Source organism: Prinia subflava, chromosome 17, assembly GCF_021018805.1.
Source record: "Prinia subflava isolate CZ2003 ecotype Zambia chromosome 17, Cam_Psub_1.2, whole genome shotgun sequence".
In the NCBI taxonomy this organism is placed as follows: Eukaryota; Metazoa; Chordata; class Aves; order Passeriformes; family Cisticolidae; genus Prinia; species Prinia subflava.
In genome coordinates, this window is record NC_086263.1 from 12,839,891 (window position 1) to 12,859,730 (window position 19,840).

Here is a 19,840-nt window from a genome sequence, read left to right on the forward strand (position 1 = left end):
TGATCACAGGACATTTGGATACGACTGACAAATCCAATTCTCAGCTTGTTTCCTTTAGATTTAGGCTGGGCAAATAAAGCAATGTTTTATAATATATATGTATATCAGATTGACTGCTGCTGCAATTCAATCCGTGTGCAATCCTTTCAGCACCCAGTGCTCCCAGCTTCCTGGCCTTCTCTGAAATCACCTGCACCACCCTCAACGTGTCTTGGGGCGAGCCAACAGCAGCAAATGGAGTCCTGCAGGGTTATCGAGTCGTCTACGAGCCTCTGGCTCCTGTCCAGGGTAAGAAAGACCTCTGATCATACATATTCATGGGGAAATGACACAACAGTGCTGTAGGACCTTTCATCTCTGCCCAATTTCCTACTTGCTCTCTGCCGTTTTCCGAGAGAAACCAGGTGGCAAAGGGTAAATAAAACAATTCCACTTTTGCCAAAACGCTTCAGCGAGCCATAATATTGTGGAATATAGCTTTCGTCTTGTCTCCTCTCATTTTCTTGCACAAACTATAGTCTGTGTGATTTGAAGTCGTTTTACAGCCATCATTACGTGGTCTGGGCAAAGAGGAAGCTCAGCCTGGGAGGGCCTGATTGTCTCCACGTGCTGCCTTTGAAACTGCTGAGTAGGCTCCATCCCAGAATAGCTGTCAGGCACTTTAGTGTTGCTTATCACATCATGTGTCACTTCTGTTATCACAGAGATTGCCCAGGCATCAAACGTGCTGGTCATCACTGGCAGCCCCTCTGCTGTGACAGGGGGATAACAGGACAGGGACGTGGCTGTGTCTCTTCACACGGAGTTTTCAGGCAGCATTTTTTAACCCAGCACTAGGGTTCTGTTAAACCACAACAATGTGCTGGCCACAAATGTTTCATTAATTTGGCAGAGCAGCAGAAGAGAAGGATTTGGCAGTTTCTTTAAAAACAAATATAAATCCATTCCAAAGGTGAATTAGAAAAGATGACATAGTTTGTGGATGGCCTTATTAATATTTTTATATTCCTGGTAGATTGCCAATAGTTCAATAGGATGTCCAGCTTTGGCAGCGTGACAGCAGGGAGAGTAATTTCAGCCATTGCCAATCCATTTTAAACTCTTTTCCAAAGAAATAAGGGTATCAATCACTTGTGTTTGCTTCTCCTGTAAGGAATAATGATCTATATTGTCTGAATATCCACGTCTCATGCACAGAGAAAGTTAAACCCAGTATTGAAAACACTGGAATAAAAGCACTGTCAGCCTTTACAGCTGGGGTCTGAGCACAGAGAGCTAATACAGGAAGCATTTCTAATTCTGACCAAGGAATGTGCACAGGGCATGCAGGAGGTTCAGGCTGGTCGGGCATTTCCTCCCTTTTCCTCATTTCTACACAATGTTCAAGAACACACTTTTCCCCCCTGAAAATATGGAATTGTCAGATCATGTTTTCTCTGCATGTATTTGACTTAACATCCTTCAGAACCTTTGTTGTCTTCTCTTCCCCACCTCTGCCTGTGCTGCCCCTGACTCCAGCTTGTCTCTCCTTCCCCTCTGGAACATTTCTGATGTCAACACAAAAGTTATGGAGGGCTCCTCCTCAGATGCAAAATATTTGCCTCAATTTATTTTCCAGTCTTTACCCACCATTTCCTCTTGTGCCAACATTTTCCTTTCAGCAAACGTATTTATTCTCCTGCCGTGGAAAAGAATCCCTTCCTTGATGCCATCGTTTTCACAGATATTCCAAGTTAGGAGAGACCCACATGGATCATCAAGTCCAGCTCTTAAATGGGGCTAGAACCCACATTCCTCTGTGCCAGTACTGCAGTGCTCCAGCCTGGATGGACTGGACCCTCTTTTGGAGCTTTCCTCGTTCATATTTTGACTTTCCACCCATCCTTGATTTTTGGCTGAGCGTCCTCCCATGGTGACACCTTCTGCCTTCCCACTCACCAGCCACCACTCACCTGCCCATTTTTCCAGTGTTCTTTAGCACAGTCTTATCCCTGCTTGACCTTTTATTGTTTAAGCTTTACACTGTTATGTTTTACACAATAATAGACAACAAAATTGCCCCAGAGCCTTTTTCAACAGTTTTGGTTTTATTTTTTTTTCTTTTTGGAACATAACTTGAAAATGACAAATGCCTCCTGATTTGTCTCAGAGAAATGAAATAGTTCACCTCTGGAAGGAGGGAGCACTTTTACTGCACCCTCGTTAGCCAAGAAAAGATTCCCTGAGTTATAAATCGTATCTGGCAGAAAACTTTGAACAGAAATCTCATGGACATTACTCTTTATTTAAGTGATTAAAACTGAAAGAATCATCTTAATTTGCATAAAATAAGCATCTGGATTGAAAACATCTTCCTTCTGCGTTTTTTGGAAAGATAAACTAACAAGCAGCTGTTTCTAGTAGGAAAAACCTCCTACTTCCTACCTTCTTGGTTTGAAATGTGTCATGTACATTACAGACCCAAAAAACCACCAGAAAGACTGTCTAAATTTGAACTTTTTATTCTGTAAAATCTTTTACAAGTCAAATTCTTTCTGTTCATTTACTTCTAGAAAATTTCAGAAAGCCAGATTTTTTGTTTTCAAACCACTCATTGCCCCTCAGTCCTTTATGCAACACTGAGAACCTAAAGGTGAAACTAGCTATGAACCTTGGTGAAGGGAACAACTCTGATTTTAACTGATCCCTGTAAGAAAAATTCTGAGAGAGTGAGAGGAGTGAAACACAAGTCCCAGCTCCAGTTTGTTTGAACTCCCAGCGCTTTGGCTGCATCCCCTGTTGCCGTGGCATTTGTAGCCCCAAGGTCCCGGTGAGCTGCACATCCCTCACTCTGCACCCACATGGGGATGTGGATAAGGCAGGATGAGGTGAATGGAACCAACCTGGCCCTTGTTCCTCCTCCAGACCATGCTGCAGGTTATCTGGGGAAGCAGAAATAGAGAAATGCTTGCTTGGGAAGCAATCTGGAATGCGCACTTCTCTTCATTTACCTCCTCCTTTCTTCCCAGAATAATTAGTGAAGTTACATGTAGTCTCTTGGTAATTTCCCAGTTGTGCTGTAAGGTTTTTTCCTTGTCAGTACCCACTTATCAAGCTTAAACTCTAATTATACTTATCAGTGCTGAAAATTGCCTATTATCACTACTTAAACTCCTGCTAATTGTAAGAAATACTTAGCAAACTGTTAGATGATTTTACTTACCATCTAGATGTAATAAGCTCCACTTGATTTCTGGTTTTGCACTGAAACTCCCTCTTATTCTTTCATCTGTGTGGCTGTTCCAGGGGTGAGCAAGGTGGTGACTGTGGACATCAAGGGGAACTGGCAGCGCTGGCTGAAGGTCCGGGATCTCACCAAGGGCATGACCTATTTATTCCGAGTGCAAGCCCGAACCATCGCCTACGGACCTGAGCTGCAAGCCAACATCACAGCTGGGCCAGCAGAAGGTGAGGGGGGCTATAAAAGCAAATCACATTCCCAGATACCTTCTACAGACAGCAGGGAATGGTGCACTTCACGTGAATTTCCAGCTCCAAGGAGCAGCTGAGTCACGGGACGTGATTCAGTGCGTTTCACAACTGCCATGAAAAACGTGTTTCCTTTTTTTTTTTTCCTGAAACCTAGAAGTCTAATGTGAATAACAAAACACTGTAAATAAATCATGATGCAAACAGGCCAGCCAGGGATTTCCGAGCTGCAGCCTGACAGCAGTGCATAATTCTGACTGTACTGTTCTGCAGTGGGAGGCAGAACTGGAGTAGCTGCTGAAATCCAGCAGAGGTCTGGATGCAAAACCAGAAAGAATTTACAGTTGTTCTCTCCTGACACCTTGGCTTATGCAGAGGGAGAGATCTGTGGATTTCCTGCTGTGTCAAGAGCAGCTGTAGGGCAGCATTCCCCTCTTGGTCCTGTGCCTGTACACAAAGATCTGGTTTTCTTATTTGATCAGTGATTTTGATAAACTGATAATCCAACAAGGTGAATGCCCTCCAATGATGCCAACCTGTCAGGTAAGTCACAGAGCATTGCTGCAGTGGCCACAGCGCTGAATTTGTTTGTTTCCCATTTCCACAGTGTAACTCTCCCACCACACCACAGACCAAGGGCAGATCAGGAATCCTTTCTAATGTGACCATGGCATCTTCCCAAACCAGTGAGCAGTGCCTGTCCCCATGAATCTCTCCATGAACCTCACAGGCTGCTTTCACCTCTGAAATGAGAAATAGCAGTGGCAATGGGTAAAATTAGAGTCCTTTTTCCTCCTGTCTTCTTAACACAGGCACCATATTCTTGGGGCTATGCCCTGTAGGGCCACGAGTTGGGCTTTGAACTTAGTGGGTCCTTTCAACTCTGGGTATTCTATGATCCCATGACCTGTAAACCCCATTGATATGTAACTGCTGGTACTGGAGCCAATGAAAAAATCAAGTTACTAGCCCATAGAGTTGGTTTATGCTGCAAATTTGTTGACCAACACTGCAAGGTAATTGTTCTCCTCTCTCAGCAGAAGCAATTCATGCTGCAGTTTAATGCCACCTTCATTTGCTACTCTCTTTCCCTCCTTCAGGGTCTCCTGGCTCCCCTCAGGAAATCCTGGTGACAAAATCTGCTTCTGGGCTGACACTGCAGTGGACTGAGGGAGATTCAGGAGAAAAACCCACAACTGGCTACATTATAGAGGCACGGCCCTCAGGTGAGCCCTGGGAAATACAGGGAGTTGGATGTCATCAGTTCCCTTCCTTCAGTCCCTGCTGAAGTGGAGAGCTTGGTTGTTATTCCAGTAAGGTGATGGGATTTTGTGAGAGAATTTTGTGTATTTCCAGCCAGTATTAAGATATTAGTGGTTTATTATGTGGTTTAGCGTATTTTCTCCTCTTTAGGAGCAGTCACAGAAAATTACCCCGACTACTCTGGCTTTCACTGTGCTACATCACTGGAAAATCATCCAACAGATGAACTAATATAGTTAATAATTAAAACTCATTTAAATGCTTGCAGCATCCTTCATGAGCAAGGACTAATAAGTATTTGCGAGCTGTATTTTGAGGAGCACAGATAGGAATCTGTCTCCTTCTGCAGCAGAGCACAGCAGCTAATTACTGGTTTAATGTTAATAATAGGGCCAGGACTTTAGCAGCACATACACATTTCTTCCCCCATTTGTTCTGCAGGGAGGGCATTGAGGCAGGGGGAAGGAATCCCCCATCACCACAGCTTTTCTTGGTGCTTTCCCAGAGCTCCTTTGCTTCTGGGATTTGCATCTTAGTAAAGCTGTTCCCTGCTTTTTTCCAGAATGTTCCCCTACTTGGACAATTTAAAATTTTAAAATTTAATTTTTAAAAGTCAGTGTGTGCTGCAGCCTGATCGCAGCCTGGTACCCCTTTCAAATCCAAAAAGCCCAGATTTCCTGGGAACTGAGTCACTGAGGAAAGCCAGTGAGTGCTGCCAGGCCCCTGTGTTATCTCCCTTGATAACTTCCCTCCACTCTGCCAGGGAATGTTGATAACCACGCTCCGGGTACAGTTTCCCAGCTGGTGATACATCCACCAGCCCCTTGTTCCACGTGGGCCGTGTTTGAATGTCACCAAGTCAAAAGCTTTGCTGAAGTCAGGATAGATGATGTCTGCTCTTTCTCCTCTATTGACAAGGTCTGCTACTCTGTCACAGGAGGAAATTAGACATGATTTATACTTGACATAACCATCTTGGCTGCTGATTCTTTCTTTTTCACTTCTAGGTGCTTGCACACTGCTTGATTATATATTGATTAAATGAGTGCTTATCTGCTTGATTATATAGAGGATCCTGTTGCTTGTTTGTGTCTTGAATGTAAGATTGCATTTAAAACCAATGATTTTAATTACATTTAACCAGACCAGTAAGAAAATTATTGAGGTCATCTCTGAAGCTGTAGATTTCCATTCCTGCATCTGATAGAATTTGTTCTGTAGTAAGGGTCTGCCCTGATCCTAAATATTCTTTCTTATTTCTGTCATTTAACTTGACAATTGTTTTCAAAATAAAAGCAAGGGAAATACATACTTTTTCAAAGAACTGGGGTTTCCTAGAGTGATCAAGTTTGCTTTTAATTAGAGGCATGACCTCGCTGTGCTCCTATTTCACCTCCATCAGCTTTTTGAGTTCTGTCCTTATTTCTTCAGAGGTAGAAAATATTTTCTTATTTGAACAGCATTGTTAGGTAGCAAGCTAAACCAAACCTGTTCATTTAGAATCACTTACCAGCTCGCCTTTCCCTCAGACAGGTTTTTTGTGAGTCAGAGTATTTTAGGGGGAAACCTGCTGCCCCATGTACAGATTGTCTGCAAGCTTGGAAATCCAGCTCGTGCAGGTGCTGACACTGGAAACTCATCCATGTTGGATGTGAACAAATATTTCACAGCTCGTGGCTAAGGATGTAGGATTTGGGGCCCACTCCTTTTGAGTAGGAAGAAAATAGTCCCTCCAAGGCAGGTCTGAGCTGCATTAACCCTGGGTCACTTCTGCTGGCCCCACTCCACTGATCCTGAGACGCACACAAGAGGTCTCATTCTCCTGCTCTTGCAACCTGACTGTCGAGGCATTTAATTCCTCTTCAGATTATTTTAATCCTATTCATGCTGCTGTAGCAAATGAACTAGGCATTTGTATGCTGGATTCTCATCCTTCGTTCTGGTTGCAGCTGTAGGAAGCGTGAAATGTGATCCAGGAGAGGAGACAGACTAATTGGAAGATTTGCTTATTCCACCCAAGCGCTGGCTTCCTCTCTGTGCTGCTTTTCTTCCTCATCTCTGCACAGAAGAGTCTGAAATCTGAATTATGAGCTTAACAAAAGCAGGGAACTAATTCCTCCTCTCAGAGCTGGTCATTCAGAGCAGCTCCTGTTTTAGTATCATTCTTAGAATTTGCTTTTGCATGTTGATTTATACAGGCAGTAGAATGTGGATTGGAGCAACCTTTGTTTTCAAGGAGGAGTTGTTCCAAGAGCAGAGCAGTTGACTTGTGCTCTTCACATAAAATCAAGAAAGGAAAAGATATTTATCCTTCTGAGGTCAAAAAAGGGGCGTTGAGCAGACAGATGAAAAGCTTTAGCTTGTTGCCAATATTTAAATGCAATACCACTACCTTAGTGTTTCACATCTCAAGTGTCATCTATTATAGGCCTCATTACCCCAAACGTTAAATGCTGTATCATCTCATTTTCCCTGCTGTAGCTCCCTGCCAAGACTCTTCCATCAGAGTAGGAGGATGGTTTTCTGTCAGAAATGGCAAACCCTACTTACTCCCTTTTGTCACTTCCCTTCGAATTTTTTGGAGCCCTGCTGTGTCTCCCAGGGCTCTGCTGCCCTGCTGGGTTTAGCAATGGTGGCAGCAGGCAGCTGAGACTGCTCATTTGATTTCCCTCTTTCTCTGCTGGCTTTATGGAAGGTGACCAGGCTCACTACCTCCTCTGCATTTTGAGTACATTCACACACACAGGGATGAAACAGGCAAACCAATATTTTTTCCAGAGTGATCTATGCTAGAGGAAGGCATTAAAGAAACAGAAGAATTCTTCTTTTCTTTCAGCTTCTCTGTCCTAGGAGAAATGGATTCCAGTTTAGCTCCTTGTGCATTACAAGAAATGCAATTAAGCAGGCTCTGTCTCTGCCACTGTGAGTGCTCCCCAGACATCAGCTGGGCTGGCTGAGCAATGGGGAATAGATTGTGCCCTCAGCTTTACATACAGAGCAAGAGACAAATGGCACAGCCATGTTAAGGTTCCCAGTGCTGCCAGGAGGAATGGAGAAGCTGGCTTCACCCCTCTTTTCCCAGCTCCAGGTGACATCCAAAGGTTCCTGTCACTGTGCTTTAGTGGCAGGCATGTGGCTGTACATTCCCAGCAGTCTCACCCAGAGCTGCCTTCCCAGTGAGCCCCGTGTGCAGGGGAGGTGTTTGTGAAACACCCCGGGGATGCACAGGCCAGGAATGCACCTGGATGTGGAGCTGCCCCAGGAGACCCCCACCCATGGATGGGCCTGAGCAGAGCAGCCCTGTAGGCTTTGGGTCAATCTGCCTCATTTAGACTGGAAAAGACTCTTCGGGTCATCAAGTCCAACCACAAACCAAACACTGCCACGTCCACCACTAAACCACCTCCATAAGTGAGACATTCTTCTGGCTTCTGTCTCCTCAGAAAGAGCCTCCCTGACCCAGGACAAGCAGAGGGAGATTTCCTTTTGTGCTTCCTCTCCCCACCACAATCTTGGACTTTGTGTGCTTTTCCCAAGCAGGGGATGCTGCAGGCAATTGGAAGAGAATTGCACCTAAATGGAATGGTCTGGATTGGAAGGGACCTTAAAGATCAGCCAGTTCCACTCCCCTGCCATGGGCAGGGACACTTTCTATTAGACCTGGTGGCTCCAAGCCCCATCCAGCCTGGCTTTGGACACTTTCAGGGGATGGAGCAGCCACAGCTTCTCTGGACAACCTGTACCAGAGCCTCCCCACCCTCACAGGGAGGATTTTATCCCTGATATCCCATCTAGCCCTGCCCTCTGGCAGTTTGAAGCCATTCCCCCTTGTCCTGTCACTCCATGCCCTTGTAAAAAGCCCCTCTCCAGCTTTCAAGGTGATGATTTCCATGATGGCAACAGACATTTTGGGAAAGAACCCATCTACTTGGAGAGGGAACTGTCTACCTCTTAAATGCTGGGTTTTGCTTCCCACGCCCTCAGGGCAGCTCTCACTTTAGTTTCCTTTCTGGTGCCTTGAGTAGCGTTTCTCTGTTTGCCTCCTTTTCTGTTTATTTTTAACCAAATGAGGGAGCGCAGTGTCAAACATGGACACGAACCAGCAGAAGTCAGTAAATTCAAAGTGAAGGGTGCAGCTGCATCCCTGGCATCTGCCACGGGGCCCTTTTCGCTTCTGCTGGCGAGGACACGCCGGGCCTGACAGTTTGTCAGCCTTCACTTCCCATTCTTGTCCTTCCACCGCTTTGCATGATAATCCAGCCCTTGCCTCCGACAGACACCGCCGCGTTTTAATGGTTTTAATCGTGTCCTCTGTAGGAGGAACACCAGTGTTCAGCAGGGCCTTAACTCTCAGCAGCTTCTCCCTTCATAAACCCTCTAATGTGTAATTAGGAGGGAGCTTTACGGCCCAGCTCTCCTGCCTGAGAGGGGACGGCTGGTGTTTAAAACCCAAATAATTGACAGCTCTCCATGTCCGGGGCTGTCAGTGGCTGGATTTAGCGGAGCTGGGAGCCTCCCTCGCTGAGTGACAGCTTTATTTAGCGTGGAGACCCTGATTAATGGCCTGGGCCAGGACCTCCAAGATGATCGAGTCCCACCACAGGGGCTGTGGTTGGCAGAGCAGCTCCTCTCCACAGAGTTAGGACAGAGGGGGCTTCACCTTCCCCATCACTCAGAGCCTCTCCCCACGCTCAGGAGGTGAAGAGCAAATCTCCCATCAGCAGGAGTTAGGATGGGGCAGGGCTGGGGAAACCAAACAAGGAGGAAAGAAAAGTTTTTCTTTTTTGAGGAACACGCGCTTTTCCATCACGCGTGTCAGGGGTTGAGTGCCCAGTGAGAGGCAGTGGAGATGGAGATAGGGACTGATGCGACCAAAAAGAAAAAGCAAGGGAGCCTCCCTGGGGATGTCCCTCTGAGCCCTGCACCTGAGCCCTGTTAAGTGTTGCAAACTTTGCTGTTCCCAGTGGTTTGTAAGAGTCAACACCCAGCTGATGTCCCAGCCATGGCATGTGCATCCTTCCTCCCCAAACTGAGTGGAAAATGCTGTGTGTGGTACACTAACGATTTTCCACTGAACCTAAAGGCCAGTCTTTGCTAGCACAGGTGACCTTCTAAGGAATTCTCTTTCAGCTGAACTTCTAACATTTAGAGCACACCTGGTTTTGAAGATGAGAGGACAGGTGCAGTGAAGGAATTCACAAGTGTGTGTTCAATATTTAATCTCAAAGTTCACTACTGGAATAAAGTGATTTTTTAAGTTCAGATATACCTGATTGTGATCATTGTCTACAAACAGGGGTCTGGATGTTCCAGATGGATATAAGATAAATTAATTGAGGCTCTTGAATTAAAAATCTTGTTGGCTGGGGCTTGGGAAGCCACAGGCTATGCTGTGCATAGGGGTCAGCAGTGGGAAAGTGTATGACATCTGACCACTGTAGCTGCATCAGCACCCCTCTGAGACCCCAGGGATAAGGAACTGAGTTCCATTTTAGAATCATTAAGGTTGGAAAAGACCTCCAAGATCATTAAGTCCAACCATTAACTCAGAACTCACAGTCCTACCCCAGGGAAAAAACCAAAGTTTTGACAAAGATTCTTTCAGTGAATGAAAGGGAGATGGGCCAGTGGCTACGTGGCCACCAGCCAGAGCATCTCTGAGTCCCTGTGAGACAGAAATATCTCTAAAGAAACATCCACCAGCATCCTTTGCTGCCCCACACCATCACCACCATAGCCTAGAGGACAGAGAGAAGGAAATTCAATGTTGTCCTCTCTGGGGTGGTTTTCCCATCTTACTGCAGGCTTCACGGAGTGGTTAAATTTGCACTTCTTGGTCTGTTGGGTTTTCTGCACTGTGCACACTGATAGGTTTGAGAAAATGAGTGAGAAAGTGTGTCTGAACAGTTGTGTTTGTTGTAATGAGTGCTGAACATTCACTTTTGTTGCTGCTTTTTCTTCCCCTATTTAAGTGGCTTTGAATGCAAACAAATTGCTTTTCAGACAATTCACAAAGGGCCCAAATTCTCTTATTGCTGTTTACAAATGTGTTTATGAAAGCTTAGGCAATTCTAGCAAATATGGCAATATTTTATAGTCGTGAGAAGCAGCTTCTGACTATTGGTGGCTGCAACAATCCAACTTTGAAAATGCATCCCTCACTCCACCCTCTTTAGAGAAACTAAATCCCAAACTCCCTTTTTATTACAATGTAACTTTATGTGGTAAAAATAATCTCAGTTTCTATTGCCCTGTAAAAGGGAAGTCAATATTTTATCTCTTGTTTTATAGCCATTGTAATACCCAGCTAATACATAACAATGGTACATTATGATAACTTCATTATAGTCTGATCATGCTGGTGAATAATGTATCGGTCCGAGTTTTAAGCACGGCAGGAAAATTACCTATTTTTATTGTTCTTTGGTGTTTCTCAAATGCAGCTGGAACAATAACATTCCAGCCTGCTTTCTGCATCTGCTGAGACTGCCAATCCTCCTGAGCAGAAAAGCTGCAGTTTGGGGGCTGTTACTCATTGTGTGTGTCACCAGACATGCAGCACAGTGCAGATCACTGAGCCAATATCTACCGGTGCCAAAGCTGAAACATTCCCGTGGAAATGCACCTGCAGTGTTCATCAATCCATCTTTGCTGCTATTCCCTGTGGCCCAGGAGCAGGCTGAGGGCCAGGTCTTGCTCCGTTACACCAGCACAGCTCTGGGATCGCTGCGGTGACTCCAATTAGGTTACACTCAGGTAAAGGCAAAGCAAATGAGAACAGATTCCTGCCTCACACCGCAGCAGCAGAACAAGCCTCTGAGGGTAACACTGCTGGTTTCTGCTTTATTGTTACCTTGATAACACCTCGAGCTGCAGAAGCCCTGCTGCTGCTGGAGTCGCACGGTGCGGACGACTGTCTTTCAAAGAGGCAGCTCCCGCACTGAAGTCGTGTCTGTGGAGAGGTTATCATCCTATTCCCACTGCTGTGGGACGTGGAGAGAAAAATAGGTATTGTTGGAACAGCTTTGATAGCTAAAAGTAAAAGCCCAATGGGATGCTTGTGAGGTCAGGTCTGTGAGAGCTAGGTGAGCTGAGGGTTTGGCCCCACGTGTAGACAGAAACTCCATTTTCTCAGCAGAAATGCTGGGCATCGATTTTTATTGGGAAATTGATCAGTCAGATTAATGATTTCTGCCCTCGAAATTTTTTGAGTGGGATTTTTAATTATAGATGGTTTTGTTTGTCCTGGTAGCAGCATTCATCTCGTTCAAAGTTCATTGCATTGCAGTTAAGTGAACGTGAGGTTACAGGTGTGGATCTGGGATGGGAATGGTGCCTGGTCAGGATGTGAATCAGGATTAATGTCATTCTGGCTGTGGAGAGCCAAGATTACCCGACTGGAATGCTCCCATCAGAATGGCATCGTGCTTCTTTATAAAAATAAACAAAACTTATTTCTGTGTAAAGCTGCAGAGCACAGAGTGCAGCACCAGCTCCGTGCCATGCAAAGGGCACAGCACTGTTGCTGTCATGGAGCAAGCAGCACTCCAGTGACACCAGTCCCCTGGCACCGGTTCACACAAGGCCACAGTGCCTCCCAGGACTTACATCAGTCCAAGCCTCACTTGAGTGCATCAACAACAAAGCAAATTTAGCAATGTAAAAGGCAAGCAAAACCTTTGTGGTTAGGACTCATTAATGGTGGTTGGGTTTACCTGCTCTGTCAAATGACAGATGTGCTGGTGGGTGACCTTACCCAGCCACCAGGGAGTGGCAGCTGCTCCAGCCAGCTCAGCTCTGTGTGGTTTTAGAGACCTCTTCCATCTGGGCTATGAAAAGATCCCATCCTGAATAAATGCATTCAGATGGGGCTTGCAGGGCATCCTGACATTTGTGTGTATCACAGGGCGGCCTCCAGGTGAGCGTGGCTCCAGCACATCATTAATGACAACCTCTCACTGAGCCAGGGCACAGGGCTGATGCCATTTCTCTCCTTGCTGCTCTCCTAGATGAAGGGCTCTGGGACATGTTTGTGAAGGACATCCCTCGCAGCGCCACCTCCTACACAGTGGGCCTGGACAAGCTCAGACAAGGCGTCACCTATGAATTTCGGGTGGTGGCTGTCAACGAATTTGGCTATGGAGAGCCCAGTGTTCCTTCTGTGGCAGTATCAGGTAATCATGGATTTTTTTAAAAAGTCTTTTTCAATGGGATTTCCCAGGGCTGAGGGAGAAGAGGGGAAAAACAAACAAACCAGACTCTCTAGTTGCAGGAAATAATCAAGGGCAGCTGGTTTTCACTTGTTGTAGGATAAAACTGGAGCAATACAGTGGTGAATTAAGGTTTGAAATGACAGTACATTTGATTCTCAAGAGGAAAAATGTGCATGTGCCATTTTTAAGCTTGATAAAGAACCTACTCAGAGTGTTTATGTGAGATCTCTTGTCATAAGACTAATTTGCAGAGTCTACAATTTGTTTGCTTTTTCTCCATTCCTAGTCTGGTTTTTGTTTGCTCTTTCTATTTTTTTTTAAACTCTGGACTCTGATAAATATTTTCTGTGTTACTTTGTATTTAGCTCTCATAAACACACAAGTGTAGTCTCACATTATTCCTGATAATCCTCTGTACTGGCAGTCCTGCCTCCAGTCCCCCTCCAGCAGAACAGCTCCTTGGTGATGCTCTGGGGCTCTTCCCACTCTCCCTGCTCTCCTGTGCTTAGTCCCAGGAAACAGAGCTATGACCAAAATGTGCTTCCCAAATCCCTGTGAGCAGCCCAGCCCTTCTGAAGGGACTTGAATACCCTGAAAATCAGATTCCTCTCAGCTTGCCTGGGCTGGGCAGCTGGAGTGCCTTGGCCTGTGGTGAGGTGAGAGACCCTGCCCTTGGGAAGGCTGTGCTGGGTCTCCTCTTCCCCCTGTTCTCCTCCAAGTTGCTTTTGAGCCATAGGTTTCACCCTTGCTGTGTCAGCAAAGACAAGGGGAATAAGAGAACCTGATAAAGCGCCTTTGTGATTCAAAATTCTGGAGAGTCCTGAGAACCTGGCAGTGCTCCAGTATCTGGAGTGGCTTTTATCTCTTTGCTGCTCCAGTGAAAGGCACGAACACCATTCAGCAGCTCCCCAGCAGGCAGGAGCAGCGAGCGCTGCTCTCGCCACCGCGGCTGCCGCGTTTGTCCCGACACAATTAACCACTTACCCCGTGAGAGCTTCCATGGATTGCACTGTGAGTGCCACCCCTGCTTTTCTTCTTCAGGACAAGGGCATGGACAACCCACTTCAAACACCAAGAGCCAGTGTTTTTCGTCTCTGGGGTTTCAACAGTGTAAAGGACCAGCAATCATGTCAGTCTTTCCTTTGCTGGAAGACGTTATTCCTCTGAAGCAGGGCATGCATCTCCTTGTGATGCTTTCTATAAATAAACTGCTTGTTTGTAAGTTCTCCACTTGAACAGAACTATTTAATTCGCCTCCTTTTGATGCTTCAGTGTTCCTCTCAAATTGCTGCATGAAAGTAAGAGGCTTCCATTGAGATTCACAGTCATAAAAGTATAAAGCATTTTAGGCTGGCCACTTCAGCTGGCACAGGGAGGAATAAATTGCTCTGAATCTGCTCAGCCCAGCATGGCTTGTGCAGTTTGTCTCTAGGATTTTATTGGCCTGGACTGGCCTCCTAGCAAAGAAAGAGCGTGGCTGCCTTTCCCTGCTGCAGAATACCCAGTGATCTGGAACAAATTTGAGCTGGTATCATCAGGCTTAAAACAGACTTTTATTCAGATCCAGGCTTAGGACAGTCAGGGAAAGAGGCAAAGAGGGTTTGGTGACAGTGAGGGGTTGAGTTGTTCTCCTGGCATCACCCATTCCTGCCAGGTGGTGTTCCACCTTACAGACTACAGGGAAATTATATCAGCTGCTGCCTCGTGCTTTTCCCCAAAGCTGAGAGAGCTCCAGGGAGGACGAAGAGAATATCACTGCAAGAAAACAACAATACTTATTACTTTAGACCAAGACAGGCGAGGTGACTCTGGAAAGGGGAAGTTAGTGTCATTTTGTGTTTCCCCTTGAGGTCAAATGGGATGAAATGACCTGAGATTGCACAAAACCCAGGAATTGAATTGATACCCCTGTGCTGCACATCAGTCTTGGCTCAGTGGGTGGAGAAGTGATGTAGAGTAGCAGTGAATGTTGGAAGTTGGAGTTGATGGAGGTACTGAAAGACACTGAACCAAGGGTACTTTTTTCCCTGACACTAGCTGTATTTTTCAAAGAGCCACTGAACAGCATTTTGGCAAGGTAAGCCTCCCAAAAAGTGAGGTAATCATGGGCCATGGCAGGTGTATTAGTGGTTCCCTTGACCCACGAGTGCTAAGCCTGCCATGGTCAAGAAATGTAGGCGTGAAGAGCTGTGGGAGGAAACCTGCCTCTCTTCTCCTGTGGTAAATTCTTAGCTAAGGGCCTCTGGAGCTGCTCCAGGGGGGTGAAAGGGGCTTGTAGAGATGGAACTGCCCAGAGCAGCCGTGGCTGCCCCAGCCCTGGCAGTGTCCAAGATGAGGTTGGACAGGGCTTGGAGCAACCTGGGACAGTGGAAGGTGTCCCTGCCATGGCAGGGGGTGGAACAAGATGAGCTTTAAGATCCCTTCCAACCCAAACCATCCTGGGGTTCTGTGTTGGAACTGTGATTTGCTCCTGCTCTCTGCCCTCCCAGAAGGGTCAGAACCCCCTCGAGAGTCTGAACCCCCTCTCTCCTGAGCACCATTGCAGAGTCATCGTTCACTGTGAGGAACAAGAGAAAATTTTAAAGGGGCATAAAGAGGAACTGTTATTTCTTTTTTTTCGCTCTTTCAGCACAAACAGAAGCCCCGTTCTATGAGGAGTGGTGGTTTCTGCTGGTGATGGCTCTCTCAAGCCTCATCCTCATCCTGCTGGTGGTGTTTGCATTGGTTCTGCACGGTCAGAGCAAGAAGTACAAGAACTGCAACGGAGGTAAGGCACCATCTCTGTGCTGGGCAAAAGTCTCAAGAGCTGTGGGAATCAGAAATACCTTTCCTTTGAATCCCTAATTTCCTCAGCAGGGACTTTGTTCAGAGCTATTTTGACTGGCAGAAGACTTGGAACTCTTTGCTGTCTGGTGTGGTAGGAATGGCTTTTGCCCGTAGCCACACTGGAGCAGGGTTTGGACACTGACCAGCCATGGGCTCAGGCAGGACAGACTCTGGAAGTCCCAGGGACTGCAGTAAAAGCCAAGGAGTCTGAGTCAAACACTTGGCAGATCAGGAATTAGCTGAGACTTTGTTTAACTTTGTCATAATTTCCTGATAGACAGGGATTCTGCTTTTCCATGGCTGTACCAATGCAGATATTCTAAATCCCTGTGTGTGAGGACAGGGATTATATCACAATTCCTTTATTTTCAGTGCCCTGCATCTCACTTTCCTTCCCTAACCAAGCTGCACTTGCTGGGCTGGGCTGGGGGTCAAGCAGCCAGGAGGTGTCTTGGTTATCTGGAGCTGTTAGATTTTAACATGTAGTGAGCATCAAACTTTGAATTTTCCTTTAGTGATGATTTTTACCAGTCTCCTTTCTTAAGAGGAAAGAGGAGCTACCTGCTGTGTAACTTGGAATGTCAAACAGTCCCCTTTCAAAAAGCCTCATTCTTGAGCTCTGAATATTGTTTGTACCTTTTCTTCTCCCTACATGATAAAGTCCTGGGAGGGTTGTTCACATGTGTATTTCTCTGATAGCCTCCTCCACCTGCAGCAAGAAATTTCTCTGATACCAGAAGGTGCCAGAAAAGGCACATTAATGAGAAGGATCAGGTGGATGGGTCTCTGCACTACCTGTTCTTGGGGATTAATGTAATGAAGTCTTCCAGGCAGTATTTAGTAATTCAGTCCCAAAGTGAAGATCTTCTCTTTCTTTGTAATTCACTTCTAACAAGTGTTAGAAAATCAGATTTCAGTCCCACGAGATACGAGATGTATGCATACCGTGCCATTTTACCAAGTTAATACTATGACATATTTGTATGCACAGCTCATAGGAAATCTCTCCTCTTCGTGGTTTTGCTGTGTGTTTGGGGGACAGGCATGAAAAGGCAGGTCTGACCTGTGCTGTCAGATATCCGTGTTCACAGAGCCTTAATGCAGCACTGAAATTGAAGCTGAGGATAAAGCACTGTCTGCTGCAGCCAGCCCTTCTCCCTGGGACACAGGCTCAGCTCACACCCTCGGGATGACAAAGGATGAGCACAGCAGAGAACAAGCTCCTGCTAGATTTGATCACAGGAAATAATAAACTGTATTTTCCTTCTTCTTCCCAACCCGTCCTTGTTCCTGCCTTACATTGTCTGGTGATTTCTCCATACCTGATCCTCGTTTCAGCTGTGGCATGTTTTTCCCATTTGCTATCCACTTGCCCTTCCTCTTGCTTTTTTTCCTGCCTTTTTTTTTCTCTCTCCTTTTCTTCTTTTTCTACCTTTTCTAGTTTTACTTTTTCTTGCTTTGTTCCAGTCAATGTGGAATGAGATTCACAGCACCTGATTTAGGACATCTTCAGTAGCCACCTAAATTAAGTTATCTGGTTTCTATTTATAGTCAAAACCAAGGATAAGCACTTTTGAAGCACAGTTTATCTGTGCTATTTTAGATACCTGCCTCTGAATGAAATCCATCCATCCATTCATGACTCCTTTCTCCTCTTTTGGCTTCCTCTGCCCCTTCACATTCCTGATACACTCCTTGCCTTTACTCTGTTCTCACTTGCCAGTAAGAAAAGTAAAGAGAATTTCAAATAATTAATGATGTCATAAGACAGAAAGAAGGACACGTTAGCTCCTGCAGTTCCATTTGGGGGAAAATGTGCTTTTGTTTCAGCTGAACCTTTCATTTCCTGGCTCCAGGTAAAACCATCTCCAACGTGGAAGAGTCAGTCACCCTGGACAATGGAGGCTTCACTGCTCTGGAGCTCAACAGCAGACACCTGAACATCAAGAGCACCTTCTCAAAGAAAAACGGAACCAGGTAAAAAGCTGGGAATGCTGTGCTTTTGGAATGTTCTTCCTAGCTTCAAGCACTGTTAAACAAGCAAAAGGGAGAGACTGAAGAATCCAGGGAGGACTTTAACACCCAAGTCTCTCCCTCCAGCTGTGATTCTGGCCTCTAAGCATGACTTCACTAATTCCAGGGGAATAACAACATCCCAAACACTCACCCTTTGCATTTCCTAGGTCTCCTCCTCGGCCAAGCCCAGGGGGGCTGCACTACTCTGACGAGGATATCTGCAACAAGTACAACGGGGCTGTGCTGACCGAGGGCTTGGGCCTCAATGAGAAGCCCCTGGAAGTGTCAGAGTCCGAGGTAAGGATTTCCCTCTGCCTCACACTGCACAGACACTGCAGATATTCATTTCCATGCTGAATCCTGGCAAGTCTTTGAAGTCCCAGTCCCGTAACTGCATCATGCTGTGTGGTCACTGTTTGTCTGTCTCAGGGATTTTAAAAGGTTCAATTCACCAGGCTGTTGCATCGCATCTTAAAATACAAATATCAAAGGAAAGAATGACAAGCAGGACCCAGCTAGGGCAGATTCTAGACCTGGCCTTGGGAGATACTCAATTTTCCAGAGTTAGTTAGAAAGATAAGTGCAGTCAGTCAGAGGGTGTGTGCTGAGCTCTCTGGAAGGATCTGCACACCTCCTTCTGCCTGTGGGCTGCAAACGTGGAGCACTTTTGGGAGAACACCCATGTGCTGCAAAATAACCAACTGCTGTCTGGGTGAGGTTAAAGGTGAGATGTGCTTTGGATTCTTGCACTGGCTGGAGTGTGGAATGTGGTTTGCAGTTTCACAGCTACAGCAAACCCCATGATTGAGAAGAGTGGTCTGAGTGGTGACAGCCACTGCCTTGGTTACGGAGGCTGTAGGTGGGGAGTGAGTAACTTGCCAGGGAGCACATGGCCATGGCTGTGAGGGGCCAGCATTCAGCTCTCTGCACACCCCAGCCTTGCCTTCAGACTGCTCTCCACAGAGGATGGGTGCATGCCAGCATTATCCATCTGCCAGGGCTCCATCTTGTGTTTCACATTCCCTGTAAGAGGGAAGAAAGCGCTTGCTGTCTGTGAAAGTCCAGCAAGTGGCCAGGGGTGAACAGACAGACTTCAGAGGAGATCCAGAAAGGTAAATCTGTCTCTAAAATCAGATGCTGTCAGTGAGATCCTGATGAATCCGAACTGACAGCGCAAGAAGCGAGCAGTGGGCCAAACCATGCCAAACCTGACCCTTCCAGCAAGAAAAAATCACGGGCAGCAAGCAGTGAAAGAAGATGACAGTTTTCATCTGTAGCTTTTCTGCACCTGCAGCTACAGCTGCTTTTCCTGGCTACCTAGCTCTCACCTCCTGCTAATTACCACCGACAGCCTGCTGCTTTGTGCTGCCCTGTGGCCGACCCGTCGTGCAGGCAGCTTTCCTTGGTGCAACTCAAGCTGCTGTCTCTGCAATGCTCCAGCATTACCCTCCAGATTAAACCCACAGTGCTTTGGTCATGTCACTGTAACAAGGCAGCATTAAACCTGTCATTAAAACAGTTTGCTGAGCATGATCGTGAATTTAGCACTGGCACCTTTTGACATTCATTTCAATGTCCCGTGTGGTATTTCCTAGTGATGTGCAGAAGTCTCCTTGCAGGGTGTCATTATGCCTACTATATGCACTGTTTGTACAGCAGAGAAGTGTTTTTGGGGGGTTTTTTCTCAGGCTATTGATATTGTTTATTTACTGTCATATTGCTGTCGAGCCCAAAGGTCTCCGTTGAGATTCTGGTGTTTTTGTGAGTGTGGGTGTGCACATGAGGATGTGCACAAAATATGCTCCTGTTTTTCCTTGGGGCTTGGACATGCAGCCCACCTGTATAATGCCTTTGATGCTTGTTTGGGGTTTTTTGAGATGGGGTGTGCTTTTAGTCATGAAGTGTTAATGTGCTCCCAGCAGAGGCAGCAGTAGGTGATGCTGCCTTTTGATCAGCCTGGAAATGCTGTTTACATTGCAGGTGCAGACAGGAGGTGAGGGTGGCTTGGGGCAAAGGTGGGCATAGCTGATTGACCACTCTATTTTCAACTGTTC

At 46.2% G+C, this 19,840-nt stretch overlaps 1 protein-coding gene across 6 annotated transcripts in view; it reads left to right on the plus strand.

Moving 5' to 3' along the window:
- Nucleotides 1-19,840, plus strand: part of SDK1 (sidekick cell adhesion molecule 1) — a 385,946-nt gene that overhangs the window by 355,186 nt on the left and 10,920 nt on the right. For all 6 annotated transcript variants that reach the window (XM_063414764.1, XM_063414763.1, XM_063414762.1 and 3 more), the window contains 7 exons: nucleotides 151-288; nucleotides 3,286-3,447; nucleotides 4,569-4,694; nucleotides 12,741-12,905; nucleotides 15,574-15,711; nucleotides 17,627-17,747; nucleotides 17,954-18,083. In XM_063414764.1, the coding sequence (XP_063270834.1) occupies nucleotides 151-288; nucleotides 3,286-3,447; nucleotides 4,569-4,694; nucleotides 12,741-12,905; nucleotides 15,574-15,711; nucleotides 17,627-17,747; nucleotides 17,954-18,083 (980 nt within the window). The remainder of the gene's footprint in view (nucleotides 1-150; nucleotides 289-3,285; nucleotides 3,448-4,568; nucleotides 4,695-12,740; nucleotides 12,906-15,573; nucleotides 15,712-17,626; nucleotides 17,748-17,953; nucleotides 18,084-19,840) is intronic.